We start from the raw sequence: 19,317 nt of genomic DNA, 5'->3' as shown, positions 1-19,317 counted from the left end.
GTCAAACGTCCTAATTGTTCCAGAAACATCGATTGTCCGGTAACACGTGATGCGGTGCCGCTGCACTACGGCGTCACAGACACGTCTGTATTCGAGAAGCCCACTATAACTAATACTGTGGACGAATTATTGGATATTTTACGGCAATGGTACGTAGATGAAATAATAAATATGTTTTGTAGAAAATTACTGATGTTAAGACCATAAATATTGAATACTAGCTGCTCCGCGCGGTTTCACCCCCGTGGCTCCACTGCTGTTGGTCGTAGCGTTATAGCCTATAACCTATAACCTTCCGCGATAAATGGACTATCTAACACCGAAAGAATTCAAATGGGACCAGTAGTTCCCGAGATTAGCGCGTTCAAACAAACAAACAAACTCTTCAGCTTTATAATATTAGTATAGATTAGGAGAATAACTTTTCCTATATTGTTACTGTGCTCCAAGTTAGCTCCAAATGGGTGCGTTTGTTTTTTATTCAAAAAGTGTTAGATATAAAGTTACTTTCGTTAAAACCCAATAAAATGGCCTGGAAGGTTACCATGATGTTTTAAAGTAGTTTTATTGGAAAGTAGTGGCGCTCGACCTATATACAGCTCATTTTTTCACCCTGGAATTAATACTGCTTTTAGAAATATACTGTGGTATTTGTTGGTTGACACCTAATAACCCCATTTTAACAGGTTAAATGGTTCAGCGCGTGACGCAAAAACAACATGGCCGTACTCCATAGTGACCAGCCATTGGCCGGGAACATGGCAGCCGGCGTTGCTGCAGCCTCGATGTGATATTAATGTGAGTTTGATTTTAGGATGCTTTAGAGAGGTTGGAAATGTTGTTTTTTTTTTAATTAGACTGTCACCGTTACTTCTTTGCTTCTTGAAAGAAGGGTATTCTGATTGATGATGTACAATGTGTTTTGTAAACTTTTGATTTTGAATTCGGGTATGAATAGAAATGAGCTGATTCTGAGTCACTGACACTGATTCCTTGAGTCAGTTTAAAAGTGGGCGTGTATGCTTACTAAATTTAACGTTTTAATCATAATTTTTCGACCCAAGAATCTCCATGAAGATCAATCCTATCAATCATATTGTTAATATATATTTACCCAGGTCCGCTACAACCCCGTCCGGGCTGGGGGTGGTTGTTCACTAGAACTACAAGTGTGCCCCGTGGTGTTGCTCGCGAACGCGTCGCCGATAGCGCTCACGTTGCGCGCGTATGACGCGGCGCCGCTGTGCAAACTGGAGCCTGGTGTTGCTATATCCCCGCCTACTATCATACTCAAGGTATAATCACGTTTTAATATCATCTCAAACTTATGCATTTATGAAATAGACTTCTTTGACAAACTGTTTTGAATGGTAATTATAGACCGATTCATATTTATTATTTACCACAAGAAAATAGTATCATTTTACCTTACGTCATAATAATATATTCTCTACTAAAGGAGGGACTCAATATTGACGTAACTTTTTATCCTCTTTTACATTCATTTTGAAATACATTTTGTTCATTTTATGCATTTAACAAAACATTGTTTCACAAGCTGTTACAAACCGTGTAGTTTGCCTAAAAAAAAAGGACTTAAGTTTATGTTCGCCCACAGAAACCGTTCTTCATGTCAGTGGAGATGGGTCGCGAGACGTTCGTGAGCGGTCAGCTGGAGGTGTGCAGCGAGGAGCCCGGGCGGTACGGCAGGCCGGCGCCGGGCCGCGTGGCGGTCGACCGGCCCGCCGCCTGCGCTATACACTGCAACCACAAGGCGAGTCACCTTGAAGCTTACATTTCTCTTTACTTTAATATATATTTCTTAGTTTTTGTTTTGTTTTTCCCCGTGACCTGGGAGCATACCCGTTTCTCTTTTATTAATATATAATTTTGTTTTTGTTTTTTTCCCCTTTGATTTCGATTGAACGCACCCTATGAGTCGGTTGGAAGTAACAGAGTGGGTTGAATGTCTCCAATGAGTGTTGGATGTCACCAACGAGCTTTTTGGATGTTTACAACCAGTCGGTTGGATGTCTCTGACGCACTGTTCGGATGTCACCGGCCAGACTGTTGGACGTCACCACTGAGCTCGTTGGATGTTGCCAATTACTCGTCACCGTGCGTCGTGGTGTTTTGTGGACGTCTCTGCAAGTCTGTTGTATGTCGGCAGTGACATGTCACCAACGATACTGTTGGTTGAGCCAACAAGTTCGTTGGATGTGACCGACGGACATCGCAAAGGCGTCTGTCGGATGTCGCTAAAGCATCAGCGGACACAGTTGGATGTCACCACCAAATCAGTTGTATATCTTCAACTACTACGTTCGAAGTTTTCAACTAGCCTGGTGGATGTCTCTAACTACTGCATGAGATGTTAACTATACACTTGGATGTCGCTATTGGATGTCTCCAACAAACTCGTTGATTGTTGCCAGCTAGTCTGCTAACAGTCATGTCTCCACAGACTCTAAGGGACGCATTCGATCGGTTTATTTTTTATTTTTTGTTTCAAATTTAAATATCTACTTATTTAACTCTATTTATTCATTTATATATGATGGCGCTGCTGCTACAACGTATATGAAGTGCGAAAGTCGGATAAATATTGTGTAAATGTGTGTCTAATCACCCGTCTTTCCAACAACAGGTTGCCTTACTTACTCTTTACTATGAAATAAAAGAAGATATAAATGTTCTCGGAGTTACTTCTACCTACATCATCATTAATAGGCTACAGACTGATATTCTGGTGAGTGGTACGAGAGCTTGTAGTGGAAGTTAAATTTTCGCATACACATTATTAACATACACCCGAAAAAATGATTCTTCCGTCGACACCATTCCACAGTCCTTACATGACACTGGGAACTCATTTAATAGCAAACATAATTTATATCATTTACTCAAAACTCACCATCCTCTTCCAAAGTTCCTCTTATATATTTGACCCATTTCATTTCACCTAAATTGTAACATGTACGTACACGAAACTGCATGCACACAACCGTGTTCTAGGTATCCGCCATCGCCATGCCCAACGAAGCAGACAGCCACTGTGTGTTGCAGCCGAAGACATATAAAGTTGTGCGTCCGACTGAAGAGGGAAGGTAAGATAGAAATAATTATGAAAAATCCAGAAGGATTTTTTAATTTCATGTATCCTGATCTTGAAGTTCTTCCCTAAAATGAATATATTTCTTATTTGTGTTGCAATAAAATAAAAAAAAAATAAAAAAATATTGAATCGTTAAATTTAATCTCACAGTAGTCGTATAATAAGACAAAAGAAGTCCTGTTAGATGAGACAGACTATAAGATTTTGTTAAAATAGTTTTGTATAAAGAATACTACCTTTGTAATATAGAAATACACTATTAAGATATATGAAATATTATACTAAAGGAGATAGACTCTCTAATTCATTAAGATTTTGAAAAGCCAATAGTTTCGCTTAAAAACGCTACGCATTCTTTGACTTCATATGTATGTGTCTTCTGTACCTTATTGTTTTCTTTATGACACATCAAAATCTAGGATTGATATTGTATCAGTTTTTTATCATTTTATTATTTTTAGTCGAATCAATGTTCAACTCTTAAACTATCTGAAAATGTATAAACTTATTTATGTAACTGATGTGAGAAGAAACTCTTTTTTTTATCCCTGAAACAAACAACTAAATTCCTGTCACAGCATCCATGGCACGCCGCTGTCCCGGTTCTGGGTGCGCGGGCGGTGGCGCGGCGGGCACGCGGAGGAGCTTCGCCCCTACGTGTGTGTCGCGCTGACCGGCGCTGCGCCCGCGGCGGCCGCGCCCGTGCGGCTGGCGGCGGAGCCCCTGCGGAGGCCCGTCGCGTTGAAACAGGAGGGGGGTGCTTCGGTGAGTTGCTACGGGATGGATAGCAATTTATGGGGATTCGATGGCTTTATGTGAGATTGGCTAGTTACAAGGTGTTGAAAGCATATAATAAGATCCCTGTTGAATTATTATACATATATTATTATAAAATGCCATGGAACCAAAAGCAAAAATATGTTGAATATTGATAAAAATAAACATTTTTGAAAGCAGTAATTATGGGATTTCATAATAATAGGGACATATTTTTGACACTTTACGTATGTTAAAGTTAATAAGGTAATTGTTAAAACTACAATATTTTATCAAAGGCATTCTAACGAAAATACTTTATGCAAATAATAAATAGATATATATTTTAGGTACCGGTGGTAATATGTCAGCAGCATCATGAAGGAAGATGGATAGTAACAATAGCTGAGGACCCGTGTCCACAGTTCCTGATACAAAATCGGACGGGAAAACCTCTTGCCGTCGCTCAGCCGATGCAGTTTGAGGGAAGCCCCGAGGAGCCTAAACAGGGAAGACATCGAAGTCAGGTCATTATTTGTCCAATTTTTATTATATAACAAAAAAAAAAGAATACAAACATGAAATTACAACTAAAAATTTCTTTGTTAGATAGGTCTCGAATAAAATAGCTGTATTATAAACTTTATGCCTAGCGTGTATCAAATGAGATATAATTCCTTGTGAGCACAATTCCGAATTAGATCTATTAAAAGTCCTTTCACCGGTTATTTTATTTGCTCCATCGATCTTTTGGCTTCAAATAAACACTTAATCTTAACCCATTGAGTACCGAGCGGCCCGATCGGACCACGACACAATAGATTTTCTATTATGTCTGTGATTCCGGGGGCTGAGTTTTTAAAGTATATCTTCCATAGCAGGCAGCAAGAGAGTGTTCGGGCGCCCGCTGGTGGTGCACTGTGGAGGCAGTGTCGGGCACGCACTACTCCACGCCGGCGTACTGCGCGCGCTACCCGCCCGCGGAGGGGACCCGCCCCACGCTGCCGCTGCTCGTGGTGGGCGTGCCCAGAGGTATTGTGTATTCATTTAATTAAAGAGAAGAATAATCACCAGTGCTTTATTCTACCTAAAAAAATTGGTTGTCTGTAAAGTCGGTTTACTGACGATAGTTGAACGTGACAACGTCCGATTGTGCTTCTTTGTCGCTCGTTCCGCGCTCTCGCTTGCACTTCAAGGCCTTACGGAACACCTCAGAGTGAGGTAACGCCGCATGAGTCATGTTTTTTCGTGCGTGCAGCCGGCTCTATCGAATTGACGTTGTCACGTCAAAATGCATAACAAAGCAACATCAATAAATGAGTATTCAATAATTTCAGATCCTTTATGAAACGATTCTTACGTCATTGTGACAAAAAAAAACTATTTTATCAATGATTTCCGCTCACGGCTTCGTCCGCTTTGACTAAAACCATTTAAATTAGATAATAAAACCTTCCTTTTGAATCACTCTATATATTAAAAAAAAACGCATCAAACTCCGTTGCGTAGTTTTAAAGATTTAAGCACACATAGGGACTTAGGGACAAAGAAAGTTACTTTGTTTTATTCTATGTAGTGAAGAGAAAAAACCTATTCCTTTACAGAAGAACTAGACCCCGACTGGAGTCAACCAATGGCAGTGGCGGATGGCGAACAATTGCTGCAGTTAAGCGGTGGACTCACGATCAAAGTGCGTGTGCGCACGCATCCGCACTCGACGCTCATAGAGTTGCAGGATATTGATCAGGTAATAATGTTATTTAGCATTTTTACAGGTTACAGACTTAGCAGTCTCTTAAATAAAATTTGTTTTTCTTTAACTGACAAATAAACTAAAGCAAATATCAGAAACCTGTGAAACAGGCTCTTAAATATTTATGTTTATTTTCCTTAACATAATTAGTGATATGTCTTATATACGTTTCTTAAATTGATAAATATCATATAATTGGTGTAATCCTTTTATAATTATTCACAGTTTGACATATCAGCAAGCGATATACGCCGCCGCCTGGTTGGTCCGTTTATAGCTAAGGACTCGTTACCAACTTTTAAAGAGGTAAGTAAAACTTACTTCTACTACATACACTAAACTTTAAAAACCTAATAAATAGTAACATTATGTCTATCCGAAACATATAATAGAAATGACATTCATATAATCAACGGATTCTAAATGTTATTGTTAAAATATTAATATTCTTGCAAAGGTACAACATGGCGAGGCAAGCTTACAACGCATCACCGCTGATGATAATCGTAAGTAAAGCAAATATATAGAGTATATATAATTCATCGGTTTTTTCAATAGTGTCGGTGCCTTATCTAATGATACCACTTCAATAGCTCAATATCTAAATAAATATAAATAAATAAATAAATAAAATCTTTATTTTGCTTTAAACATGGTATTCAATGGTGATACAATTATATTAATAAAGCACAAACATGTTCAGCCACTACAAGCATGCAAAAATAATTAGGTACCATAAAGGACTTAATGGTCTGTTCGGGTTGAACTTTCCATGAACTCCTTTATGGTATAGAAGTTTTTTTTATTAAGCCAAATAAGAAGATGTTTTCTAAATTTATAATCATTACACGTCTTTAAGTTAATCTAAAGAATTAAGCCATTATAACAAGAATTAATATGTAATCAAACTGAAATTTGAGTTGTTTTAAAAAATGACGAAATAAAATATCACTGAGGACCGATTTTTCAATCTTTTGTTAAACTTACCCGTCCAATAAAGTATTACACGATAAATTTAATTAAAATATCACCTGTAAACTGTCAATTACAGGCAAGAAGAATACATTTTTGAAATGGTAGTTTAATACATTTTTCGACGAATAAGTTTTAACCAACGATTGAAAAATCAGCCCTAAGTGCGCTTACTTTATTATTACTAACCTTACATCTTAATATATGTATATAAATCTCGTGTCACAATGTTTGTCCTCAATGGACTCCTAAACCACTTAACCGACTATAATAAAATTCGCACACCATGTGCAGTTCGATCCAACTTCAGAGATAGGATAGTTTAAATCTCAAATCGTTTTAGAGAAAGCGGGGGAAGCCGCGGGCGGTAAGCTAGTAGGTATTATGTATATTTTCTCAAATAAAATATTAATATTTTTAGTGATGCCGGAACCATCTAGTAGCAGAACGGATCCCGAAGACGCGCCTCTACTATCAGTAGCGAGTACCACACAATCACTTTCCTCGTCCAAAGTCATCAAGGTTTCTGGTTCAATTTTCCTTTTATTTACTTTTATTATTATTTTTTGGTTTTTCTGAAGTATTGTACCATCAATACTATTTATATTGTATAGTGAATTTTATCGTTTTAGTTGAGAAAGATTAAATGAATTGCATTTTATTATACTATTATTATATTATTTTAAGGCTGACAAGAAAGATAAGCAAGATATGATAGTAATGACTGAAATAGACGCCTTAAAAGATTCGTCACTCGCCAAGCTGTCGAGTGCTGTGCGAAATGATATCAATGGTAAGGGAAAATAAATTTTATAATATGTTATTTTTTTGTGGCCGTATATGTGGACTTTGGACCAGGATAAAAGATAATATAGTAACTAAAATCCATATTTCAATGACTTTAATTTTAAGGACATTTTATATTAACTTTGAATTTATGTTTGTTTCTCAGCCGCGTTCGACAAACTTCAAAGTTCGGTAACAGTGGCTCACGATGAAAATACTGACATGTCAGAAACATCTATCATGTTGCAAGGCGTCACTGATACAGGTGTGTTTAATAAACAAATAATCAGTATGAGTTTGTTGTTCGTTATTTAAAAAAAATGTTTAACGTAATAATGTTATCCAACTCAAGAAATGCAGTCTAAAAAAAAGAAAATATAACAAATTGATTACTTCTTCTATTCCATTATTTGAAACCTGCTGTAATTTTAATTCTTTAATTATTGTTTTTCTGTAAGTTTTATTGTTACCTGACCCAAATAAGCTTTTATGAATATTCATACAACAACTATCCATGTTTTATAAAAATGTCCAGAATGGTCAGACAGCAGTCACATGTGGTCCGAGATTGACCGTATTCGCTGCGTGATAGACAGCGTGGCGATCAGCGTGGCCGGTTCTGCGGAGGAGCTGCCTATAATGGCGTTGTACTTGCAAAGGGCTGCGGTTTCGTTGAAGGATAATGTTAGGGTGAGTTGAGTCTTATTGTGAGGGAAGTAGGGTGTAGTTTTGGTGATTATTATTTTTATCTAGAAGTGTTTTATTTCGTCATTGTACATTGAGTTATTTAATTAGAATACACAGGCGAGTTAATTTATAATTTTATTGAAAATTTTAAGATATTATAGTTTTATTTTGCACATAATTCTCTTCTTCAGAGATCACTCTTAAGTGATAAGGCCGCCCTCTGTGCTAGTTTAGCTATAAGTTTTAGTTTTATGTTATTTGTATAACTAGCATAGTAAAGTGTCATAAATAAATAAAAAAAAATAAAATAATTTCTGTATAAAAAAGAACTGTATTTCAGAAAAATTTGATTTAACATTTGCTGTCACCGTATAAAGCAAATGTCATTTCTAAATGCTATTTAAATACTTATTACACTTACACTACCTTTCCTTGGACTTGTACAGTAACTTTATTTGTATCTTCTCTTGCAGAAGAATCAGTTAATTCACTTAATATTGTGCCATATAGCAGCTAATCAATCCGTACTTTCAGAAAACCAAAGTCACCATCTCCGTAGTCGACGTGCAAGTAGACAACGCGCAATATGAGGACGGGCAATACGACTTCGCGGTGATAGCTACCACCAGAGCAGAAACCGTTGACGGTGATCCCTGGCCACCACTGTGGAACATGGGGGAGGAGGACTTCGACATGAGGCTGGAAGACGCCAGGCTCATGGTGGTCACCTGCAACGATAAGTGGAGCGTTGGTGGTAACAGCTTTAATGGTGAGTCGGTGATGTGGTTATGGGTTCTATTTGATATTCCCTTATATATTGTGTGAAAAACGGTAGGTAGGAAAGGATTTTGATATAATTATACTTCTGAACATGTGAAAACTTACTAATTTATGTAAGTCCAAATGTTAAATGTTTCGTGTCGTAAATGCTTGATGTGCTCTAAGAAACTATCTGGATCGCTCTGATTGCTAAATCAAACTTCCTATGTGGCAATAGAGACATATATTAAATAAACAATTCTTCTCTTCTAGAATTAACAGAAATAGAGATGCGTATAGGCCCGCTAGGTCTATACATAGAAGACGCCTATGTTACCGCGCTAATCAGTCTAGTCAGGGTCATCCCCGGGAGGGATAGAGGGAGTATAGAAGGGAACGAAGGGACCGAAATCGCGTTGGCTGAGGCGGCGTCGTTGCAGCGCCCTTTGAGGTTGAGGAAACTTCTCATACATCCGTTGGACTTGACACTTACGTTGCATACTGCGGTAAGGAATATTTGGTACTAAGAATATAAAAGGAAGAGGTTAATTTATTTAGCAATAACATATTGTACAATATAAATAATATAACCTACGGCTAAATCTTGAAGTGAAACTTCTTTATCGGTATTGGAAAAAAATTAAGTGTAACATTTTTTCGTTATGCGTGACATTTTTCCGTCACGCGCCATCTTTTTCTTATACCTACCACGCGTGATTCGACTTATTTCTTTAAAGTTGCATATAGTAAATTATTTTTTAAAAAAAAGCTCATAATGAAGTTTCCCTTCTTACGTGTGTACACTAGTATACGCACATTTTTTGCCGTTTATAATTAAAACAGCATTTTGCATCTTTCTTTTCTACCATTTTTTACCGTTGACAATGGAGTTTATAATTTTAATACACTTATAATTTTTTACATTATTACATTGAACAGTAAAAATCTAAAATACTTTGGTATATTCACACTATTATTTTAACCAGGTGCGCATGTACATAGCGCTAGATCAGAGCCCGTTGCGTCTGAGCGCTTTCCAGTTACAAGACGTGATGACGTCACCAGGCCGTTTGACACACGCACTAACCGTGCACTACTTGTCCGCCGCCATCTTGGGCGCTGGTGAGATGATTCTTTTTATTTATAAAAAGTTTTTAAGCTTCGTATTGGAATTAAACAATAACTTGCATTTGTCGTTCGTTTTATATGTTAATCTGTAAATATAAACTAAACTTTTATTTTTTATTATTCATTATGGAGTCGAACTAAATATAATATTATTTATATTTTTTTCACAATTTTATTGTTTTGTGAATTGTAACTTTATTTTAGAAATCTTCTCTACGAAAACACGTAAAGAAATGTTTCGTAAACCAACCATTTATTTCGTTGTGACAGCATGCAACTGTTAACAAAATGTCATGTACACAGGCTGGGTAGTAGGAGGACTAGAACTACTCGGCGCCCCAGGAGCCCTAGCAGCTCGTGTAGGCGGTGCGGGCGGAGGCCTACGGGGCGTAGCCTCAGCTGCAGCGGCGGCTCTACTCCGCTCGTTGAGTGCATGCGCAGGATCACTAGCGCGTAACCTGGATCTGCTTGCAGGAGATGAACAGCATGCGAGACGGGCTGCGGCTGCTAGGTTAGAAGCATTTAACTTTTTTTTTGGTATAAGTTATGTAAAATTGAGGGGGCTTTCTTAGTGGGAAATAATGATGGTTTTGTGTCTTGTGTGAATGTAGATAATAACTTTTGGAAATAGATTTTTTCATAGCAGACAGTGTCGCTTAAATTTATTCAGAAACATTGTTTTTATATTTCATGGACATCAGTCGGAAGGAAAAGGTGTCTCAATAACTTTAATCAATTTGTTACATTTTCAGACGGCGACCACCACCGAGCCTCATGGCGGGACTATTTGCAGGCATAACTAATTTTGCCATCAACATACTCGGTAAATATACGAAATTCTATAATTTGAATTTATTCGACAAATTTTGTAATTTCATTATCATATTCAAATTGAAAATGATTTAGAAAACGATGCCTAGAAGTTGACTTAATTTTTAATAATTGTTATCTATACAATTACTCTTACACTTGCCTTATTACATTTTACTTCTCTACACAGGCGCAGTAGGTGGTCTAGCCCACCACCCACTAGTGGGAGTGGCGGTGGGTGAAACAGAAAGTGGGACAGCCGCGTTACGGAGAGGCTTATTGGGTGCTATTACCAAACCGTTGAGTGCTACAGCTGATCTCGTTGCGTATGCTGGACATGGTCTGCTCACACAGACTGGGTGGGATCCTGTGCCACAGGTGGGATTATAATATGTATATGTATTAATGTAACTACCTGCCCCATCATATGTTGTTTTGCCCTATTGCACCTTTTTGAGTTTTTTCTCTCCTAGACACTTCCTTGTGCTTTAACAAAAAGGTTAAAATTAACCGAACTGGTCGAGCCGTTCTCGACTTTACGTTTAGACTTTATATTTAGCTATTCATTTTTTAACACTGCGATATTGAGCGTAAATTATCTGTATCTTTCGCATCAGTCTTAAAAACTTCTGTTAATGCGTGATTCAAATGAATTAATTAAAAATTAATCACCTTCTTAGGTAAAATAGCAGATATAAGTAACAAATAATTAGCTAAAAATAATTTTGCAGCCCCGTTGGGTGGCGAAGCCCGAGCTCGAGGCGCAGGCCGGCGGCTGGCAGCGGGACTGCGTGCGATGGACCTTCAGACTGTCATCACTAGCTGCCTTCACCGGATTCTCCGTGCTACTTGCTGATGTTCAGCTGCACTTGCTTATCACGCACAAGGTAAAGATGAAAATAAAAATGGTGACGTATATATAAAAGTGGCTATTCACGCCTCACGGTCAATAAATTGAATGAAAAGGCGCCCACAAAATGATGGTAAATCTCGACGGACCATAGTAAATTTGTATCTCTAGAGATCACTCTGAAGTTATAAGGCCGCCCCGTTACACGTATTAAAGCTGTAACTATGACATTTAGTATTTACTTTTAAATTTTATAAAAATAATATGTGTAATAAAGTGTTAAATAAATAAATATCTTCACTCTATTTTATTCGCCTAAATCTTTAAATGTTGCAACAAATGAATTGACTGTGAATACCCACCCTATTAACATAAAACATTCAGATGGAAATAACGCCACCTAGTACTGAAGTTAATGAAATAGTCTCCTACAGGTACCTTGAATATTAAGCTCTGATGGACACCGACATCTAACCAAACTAGACAAAACTATGTAGTACTATTGAAACTTTACAAGAAGACCTACACAAAAAGTTTGATTATACATATATATTTACCACACCGTAAACAAATATTTCTGAATATTCAGCGCCATCTAGTACCAAAATTGGCAAACCATATCCTTCGGAAACTAGACCATGCTTGTAACCTAGTCCTAACAAAATCTGTTGCACTTATATTAATTTTCCTAGAAATTTAACGCCATCTATTGCTAAAGTTAAGTTTTGAGATACCTGGATGGTTTATGCACATGCAGTCATCCTATTCATTTGTAATTTACATATTAGATGGAGGCAAAACAAAATGATGGAGTTCTTACTTGTTACTTCATTTATATAATATTTTAGTAAGTTTTATAGCTCTATTGTGTTCCAATTTAAATTATCTTTTTGTATCGGATTTATCCCATCTTATTCTTATTCCACAACATGCTATTCCTAATTTTAATATAGATTAAAATATTTCGTAGTTTTTGGTGATTGCGGAACCTGAGTCGGAGCGTGTTATAGAGATGATAGACTTCAAGTTATGTACTTTGAGACCTTACGAGGGACAAATTATAGAGGTAAGTTAAAGTTACTAGAAATAATAGAGAAGCTTCATAATTATTTTAATAGTTCATTAACATCAAAAGATTTTTAGCGCAAATTAATATGTGAATTACATTATTCTTAATACATTTATTTAAATAAAATCATCTCTTCAAACACATATAAAATAATGATTGTTTTTAGATTAATAGTAAATCATAAAAAAAATGTTCCAGTTTTCTTAATATTCATTTCGATATTCATTGAATAAACTCTTTTTCAAAAACAAATCCAAAAATTAAGATTTTAATCAAATTGTTTCAAAATTGTAAAATAAAAAAAGTATTGTAGAATTGTATTAATAAATATGTTATTTCATAGATTCACGTTACACAAAGAAAATATTCAAGGATGTCTGAATCACGCGTGGCGCTAGATGAAGACAATGAATATCAGGTAATATAAATTGAATATTTATTGGTAATATATATCACCACTTTCCTCACCCTTGTTCATGAATTTTGATTGATTTCTCACGTCGACTCTAATCTATATATATAAAAATGAAACCCGTTTCGCATTGTCACGGAATCATGTGTGAATGGCTGAACCGATTTCGATAATTCTTTTTTTATTATATTCCTTGAAGTACGAGAATGGTTCTTATGTAGAGAAAACGTAAATATGTACCACGGGCGAAGCCGGGGCGGACCGCTAGTTATTATATAAGATTGGTTTTATCAAAAACAAGTCGAAGTTTAAAGTTAAGTTTAAGATTAAAAAAATGCTGTAATAATGAAAAATGTCCTTTGTAATTACAAAATCTAATCAGTCTATTATCCATTGGAAACTCTTGATATTATATTACTTTCTTTTTTTATTAACACTAGAAATAGAAGGAAATAATACCATAATGTTATGTTTTAACATATCTACTAATTATAAAAATGCCGCCATGTTTTTACTTTTAACGCGCCTAAAGAAGATTTCACTTCAAAAATCAACAAGTAATCGGTTGTTACAGTTAAGTGCAGCCGCGATGGCGCGCGTGGCTCGCTACACGGGGGCGGAGGCCCGTGCGGGGGCGGAGGCCCGGGTTCTAACACTACTGCCTGCTCCGGGGTGTGCGCATGCGCTGTATGCGGCTCTAGCGGCTGCGGTGCACCATAACACGGGAGATCATACGGCTATGCTCTAGAGGGGGTGATATGGAGGATGGGGGGGTACCGGTGCATCTGGTGGTCTATAGGGGACCCGCTGCTCTATATTGGATCTAGTCGCAGCTCTAACGGTGGTTCTAGTCGTGGTTATAACCGCTGCTGTAATTAGGCTCCACTTTTAGCTCTACATGCTGCTCTATAGGGGATACAGTCGTGGTTTTTTGTGTAGATCTAGTCGGGTCCGTTAGTCTCGCTATGGTTCTACTATGGCTCTACGTTCTGCTCTAGTCATGGCAGTATGCATGACTACGTGTGGCTCTACTTGCTACTCTAGTCGTGGCTCTACTTGCTACTCTAGTCGTGGCTCTACTTGCTACTCTAGTCGTGGCTGTACTTGAGGCTCTGACTACTTCTCTAGTCCTGGCTCCAGCTACTACTCTAGTCGATGCTCTACCAGCAGTGTTAACTCTACACTTATAAATGCCAACGTTACTGGCTCACACCTGATGCTCAGACGAGACTACAAATTATGCACATATTTTATTAGTTGAAGAAACCATAACTTCAGTACTGTTGCATCAATACCAGCTAAGACTCGGGACTCTACAACTACTAGCAGCACCAACAACTCCATATGCTGAAGAATTCATAACAACGACTCTTATAGTGCGGGGGCGAACTAGGTATAATTTCGACTAGAGCAATGACAGAATTTTCTCAGAATAATATACGAAATTCGTCTTGATTCGCGACCATACTTTATTACTCATATTATAATAACTGAAAGCTCCCAATAACCCTTGAATTATTCTAGATTTTGAATGTGAAACACGTAACAGTGAATACTGAAAATTTTTGTTAATTTTCGAAAATTATTCAGTGTTTCCTGATACAATCCTATATATTGTATATAAAGTTCGTTTTACAGCAATTCATTGTAAAAATGGTAATAGGTAAGGATAAATTCGTAATAAAAAAGATTTTCTAAAACTTTATACGTTCCAAATTTTCTATATTTTTGTATCACTTCACTTAAATATAATTATAGCTAGCACTTTTCTTTTAAATAATCATCCATTTACACTTTCTTCATATTTCTACTTTCACTTTCTTCATTCATTCATTCATTCATTTCTTGTCATTCCTAAAAAGACTTTTAGTAAAATAAGAACGTAGTTCACAACAACACTTAGAGCATTAAACCAACCGGAGTGGCCATTGGCAGGCGTTCCCCGCTCGCCAAAGGTTTGAGTAAGCGTTACATACCTGTTATATAAAACTAGTTGACGCGCGCCCAACGCCATTTTGCTAATGTCAGTGAACGTGAAAAAACCGGAGCGAAATATGCCAAATTGAAGTGAATTTACGTGTAAGAAGTGGTCAGAAACGTGGAATGTAATTAAGGATAATGTTACTTTTCATCTGTAAGTACTTTTACATCAAAATATTGTGAAATATTGCAGCAAATTTGCAAAATACTGAAATATATTGTCAATGTAAAAGTGTTGCCACATAATGGTACTACATCCACTTTTGGGTAAATTTTAAAATACGTAGACTGTTTTAATATTTAATTATAACTTTTATCACCGTTCATATTTGTTATTATAGAGTAATAAAATTTAGCCAAAGAAACCATAAATAACGTGAAGTATAATTTGTATAAACTTTATGAATTAATGATAAATACCGTTTGCAAATTCATTTATTGTTTATCTCCAACACATGTCTTTCTTTAATATTTTATAGTATACTAAGTTTAAGTTTGTATTTTATTAATTATAATGCAATTACTTACGTTCGTAACATGTACGTAAAAAGGCATTTTTATTTCGTTATTCTGGTATCACTGCATAAAAATTAGGGATGGGACGGTAAAAGAATAATATCGATATAAATATTATCCAGCCGTGGGCGTCTTATGGCTGATGATGATAAATTTTATCAGTTTGTTTCATTCTCATTTTTTTTTCAGATTTCTAAAAGCTGCTGTGATTCGGGATGTTTGGATTCGATCTCCGAATGCGAATCATGTTTCATGGACTCCTAAACGGACTAGCACTAACTAGTGTTTCTGCGTTAAAATAAATGTAAATATTTGTAAATAAATGATGTAAATGAACGACGAAGCTGTCTTTTTGTTCACTATTTCTTGTTTTATATGTAAATTGTGACATTCACAAAAAAATGGTATTAGGCTAAACTTTATGGGACGTCGAGTTGAGAGGCGTAAATTTTTTTGTGGTTAGCTGTTCTCCTACGAAACCTAAATCTTAAATTTGCAATTGACGGAAACTATTAGTTTTTGAGATATGAATTTTTGAAAACTAGAAAATTACTATAGAGGTTATACTACATCTTTATTTTTGTTACGCATATTCATTGTTTTGAAAGTGTCAAATCGACGTCACGACGACCTCTCCACTTGTTATTCGTTATGAATACTTAGATGTCACAAATCACAAATATTTAATTTATCATTAAAATTAAAATTCTAAATTCATTGAGCATAAAGTATCGATAAGTATTATAATTATTATCGACTTAAATTATCGACGCGTTTTCGCACTATCGATGTTTACATTGACGTTGAATACAGACACGGTGTCTATGTGTGTGTTTGTACCAAGGTTTGTACTTGTATGTGTATAGTCATGCTGGTGTTTGATTATTTTGTCGTGTGCGTGTTGTAGCGACGTAATCTCAAAATGCGTTTGTGTTAACACTATTTAAATGTGTTTACTCGTTCCCCCCGCAGGAAATGACAGACTTTTTGAGTATGAAAGAATTGCGCGTGTCGTCTCCGGTTGGTTTAATGCTCTAAGCAACAACAAGACAAAGATAATATATTTGCATTTATACGCAGTAGATAATTCCATAAAAATTAAAAACATATTTTTTCGAAAATTATATTATAGCAAAGTAGGAAGTTATATAGATTTCATTTATAATGTAGATTTGTACAAATAATTTGTCATTTTAGTTTTGCATTTTACATGGTTTAAATTTAGGTTGTGTGTTCAATCTTTTTGATCAATATTCAATAGTATAGTATATAGTATTATAGTCATATGAATGTAAAAATAGCCTGACTGTATGGAATTGTTTGAATGATTAAACGGAAGAAAACATTGATTTAACCGACTTCAAAAAAAAGGAAGAGGTTATCAATACCGGCCGGTATATATTCTGTTCGGTTTTTTATTAATTAACTACGTTGACGTCTAAGTCACTAGTGTATCAATCAGTAATAAAACAGATTCAATAGAGGAAAGACGTTTCATTTCCACACAAAAACACGGGTTATGCAAAAACAAGCCTTATTGCCGCAACATATTCTTTTATGTATGTACACCGATTACTCCGAGGTTTCTCAACCGATTTACGTGATTCTTTTTTTGTTTGATGCGGAATGGTGTCGGAATTGGTCCCATAAAAATTTTATTCGGATATGCCCAGTTGTTTTTATTTTATGAGCATTTTTGTCTCATCTCGATAATTGAAATGTAGCAAGTAACTTTGATTCAATTCCCGGTAACCGATTGAGCTGAAATTTTGTATACGTATACAAATTGGATAGCGATGAAACATCATTATATTTTTATTAACATATAAATTAATGTTCAATTTATTTACTGTATACAATTACAATGTTTGTTCTTCCATATAGATATATATGTATGTAATTTTCTTTATAAACGATTACTCATAGTTATGAATGTAAAAAGTATCAGTTTGTTTGTACCACGAATGTGAAAATTGTCTGTGTTTCTGAATTTTGAATTATAAAATATGTAATAAAAACACAAAAAAAATTTCGTTCCCATAAACAAATCTGGTCTAAAACGGTTATTTTTTCATGATAAGTATTTTTTTTTTTTATTTTGCACAGTATTATAAAGTGAATAAATTAGACCAGGTGAGATAAAGGAATTGATTGTAAAAAATTTAATGTTAAAAAAATATCCGAATAATTCAAAATTCATCTCGGTTTATAAAATAAGTAATTAATAGTTATATTCTTTAATTATAATTAAATGTGATAGACTTGTAACACATGGTAATGTTTCTTTTTATTTAGTTTATATAACTTTAAATTACATTTATAATGACAATAGAGCTCCATAGTAGAGACGGTAGAAAACTTAAGATACACATAATATATACACTTAATCTTCTTAATATATATAAATCTCGTGTCACAATGTTTGTCCTCAATGGACTCCTAAACCACTTAACCGATTATAATAAAATTCGCACACCATGTGCAGTTCGATCCAACTTCAGAGATAGGATAGTTTAAATCTCAAATCGTTTTAGAGAAAGCGGGCGAAGCCGTGGGCAGTAAGCTAGTATATTAATATGGATATTATGACATATAAGTAATTCATTTGAAATAAAGCAAATTGTAGATAATGTAATTATTCGATAATATTATATATATTTTCCATAATATATATTTTGTGAACATTATCATTGTAAAATATGATAGAATAACATATTTGAGTCGTCACATAATGTTTATATATAATTTTTTTTATAATAATGATTAATGTCTTAAATATAAATGTAAAATTATTGTAATAAGGAGTAGATTTTTAATCAATATAAATAAATTTGTAAGAGAGAATAAATTACCGTGCCAAAAAACTAATTTATTTTCAATGGTCTCCTCTTCTTTTGTGTTTATTTTTTTTTTCGATTTTTTTTGGCTAATTGTACCATAACACTGAAATACGAAAAAAACCCTGTAGGTATACGGTGTCATATTTTAGTAGTTGTTCACCTCAATGCTCAACAAATGCTAGAATTTTTAATATTTAGAATACCAGAATTAAATTATTTAATTTACTTTATCTTTAAAAATCGCTACAAATTTAAGTAAGTATATGGATCTTAGGATATTCAAAAGCAAACAATTTTTGTGTCGGAAAAAACTGATTTCTATTCCATTAGAAGTGGCAGTTAAATATCGGTTATGTTATAATGTGTTATGTGTTCCTATGTTTAATAAATTATTTTAAAATTATTTTGTTTTTTTTCTTTTATTCCTTTATTTATTTTATACTAGCTTTCCGCCCGCGGCTTCGCCCGCGTTGTCAGAGAAAAACCCGCATAGTTCCCGTTCCCGTGGGATTTCCGGGATTGCGTCATTTTCCCGGGATAAAAAGTAGCCTTTGTCCTTTCTCGGGTATCAAAATATCTCCATACCAAATTTCATGCAAATTGGTTCAGTAGTTTAGGCGTGATTGAGTAACAGACAGACAGACAGACAGAGTTACTTTCGCATTTATAATATTAGTATGGATTTTCATCCTTAATATTATACGAAATTTGATGATAATTGATGGTTTATCTGATTTCTGATATCTTAATAATTATTTACCTATTTATTTTCATTTTGAAATATTGTAATAAAGCTACTAGGCATTTTTACGTATCTAGTTTCCCTTGATTCATGGGCAATCTCAAAGACATACGAAAGTAATAAGCCAAATAACATTCAGTCA

The 19,317-nt window shown here is 35.3% G+C and overlaps 1 protein-coding gene and 1 long non-coding RNA gene across 2 annotated transcripts in view; both read left to right on the top strand.

Moving 5' to 3' along the window:
* Positions 1–14,900, top strand: part of LOC123704979 — a 52,333-nt gene extending 37,433 nt beyond the window's left edge. Inside the window, exons 62-87 of the mRNA XM_045653507.1 lie at positions 24–149; positions 687–798; positions 1,119–1,295; positions 1,619–1,774; positions 2,648–2,749; positions 3,016–3,107; positions 3,694–3,880; positions 4,222–4,398; positions 4,753–4,903; positions 5,476–5,618; positions 5,850–5,930; positions 6,082–6,130; positions 7,018–7,118; positions 7,284–7,389; positions 7,549–7,647; positions 7,918–8,072; positions 8,604–8,838; positions 9,102–9,334; positions 9,815–9,950; positions 10,260–10,467; positions 10,709–10,779; positions 10,957–11,144; positions 11,498–11,653; positions 12,587–12,682; positions 13,029–13,103; positions 13,672–14,900. Coding sequence (XP_045509463.1) covers positions 24–149; positions 687–798; positions 1,119–1,295; positions 1,619–1,774; positions 2,648–2,749; positions 3,016–3,107; positions 3,694–3,880; positions 4,222–4,398; positions 4,753–4,903; positions 5,476–5,618; positions 5,850–5,930; positions 6,082–6,130; positions 7,018–7,118; positions 7,284–7,389; positions 7,549–7,647; positions 7,918–8,072; positions 8,604–8,838; positions 9,102–9,334; positions 9,815–9,950; positions 10,260–10,467; positions 10,709–10,779; positions 10,957–11,144; positions 11,498–11,653; positions 12,587–12,682; positions 13,029–13,103; positions 13,672–13,845 — 3,586 coding nt within the window. The 3' untranslated portion in view covers positions 13,846–14,900. The remainder of the gene's footprint in view (positions 1–23; positions 150–686; positions 799–1,118; positions 1,296–1,618; positions 1,775–2,647; positions 2,750–3,015; positions 3,108–3,693; positions 3,881–4,221; positions 4,399–4,752; positions 4,904–5,475; positions 5,619–5,849; positions 5,931–6,081; positions 6,131–7,017; positions 7,119–7,283; positions 7,390–7,548; positions 7,648–7,917; positions 8,073–8,603; positions 8,839–9,101; positions 9,335–9,814; positions 9,951–10,259; positions 10,468–10,708; positions 10,780–10,956; positions 11,145–11,497; positions 11,654–12,586; positions 12,683–13,028; positions 13,104–13,671) is intronic.
* Positions 14,901–14,996: 96 nt separating this feature from the next.
* LOC123704992 lies at positions 14,997–15,932 on the top strand. The gene is made up of 2 exons (XR_006753239.1): positions 14,997–15,231; positions 15,783–15,932. It is a non-coding gene; the product is annotated as an uncharacterized LOC123704992 (long non-coding RNA).
* The last annotated feature ends 3,385 nt before the right edge of the window (positions 15,933–19,317 follow it).

The sequence above is a fragment of the Colias croceus genome, chromosome Z, assembly GCF_905220415.1.
Source record: "Colias croceus chromosome Z, ilColCroc2.1".
Classification (NCBI taxonomy): domain Eukaryota; kingdom Metazoa; phylum Arthropoda; class Insecta; order Lepidoptera; family Pieridae; genus Colias; species Colias croceus.
Note: the sequence above shows the minus strand (reverse complement) of the source record. Positions and strands in the feature narration are given on the sequence as shown.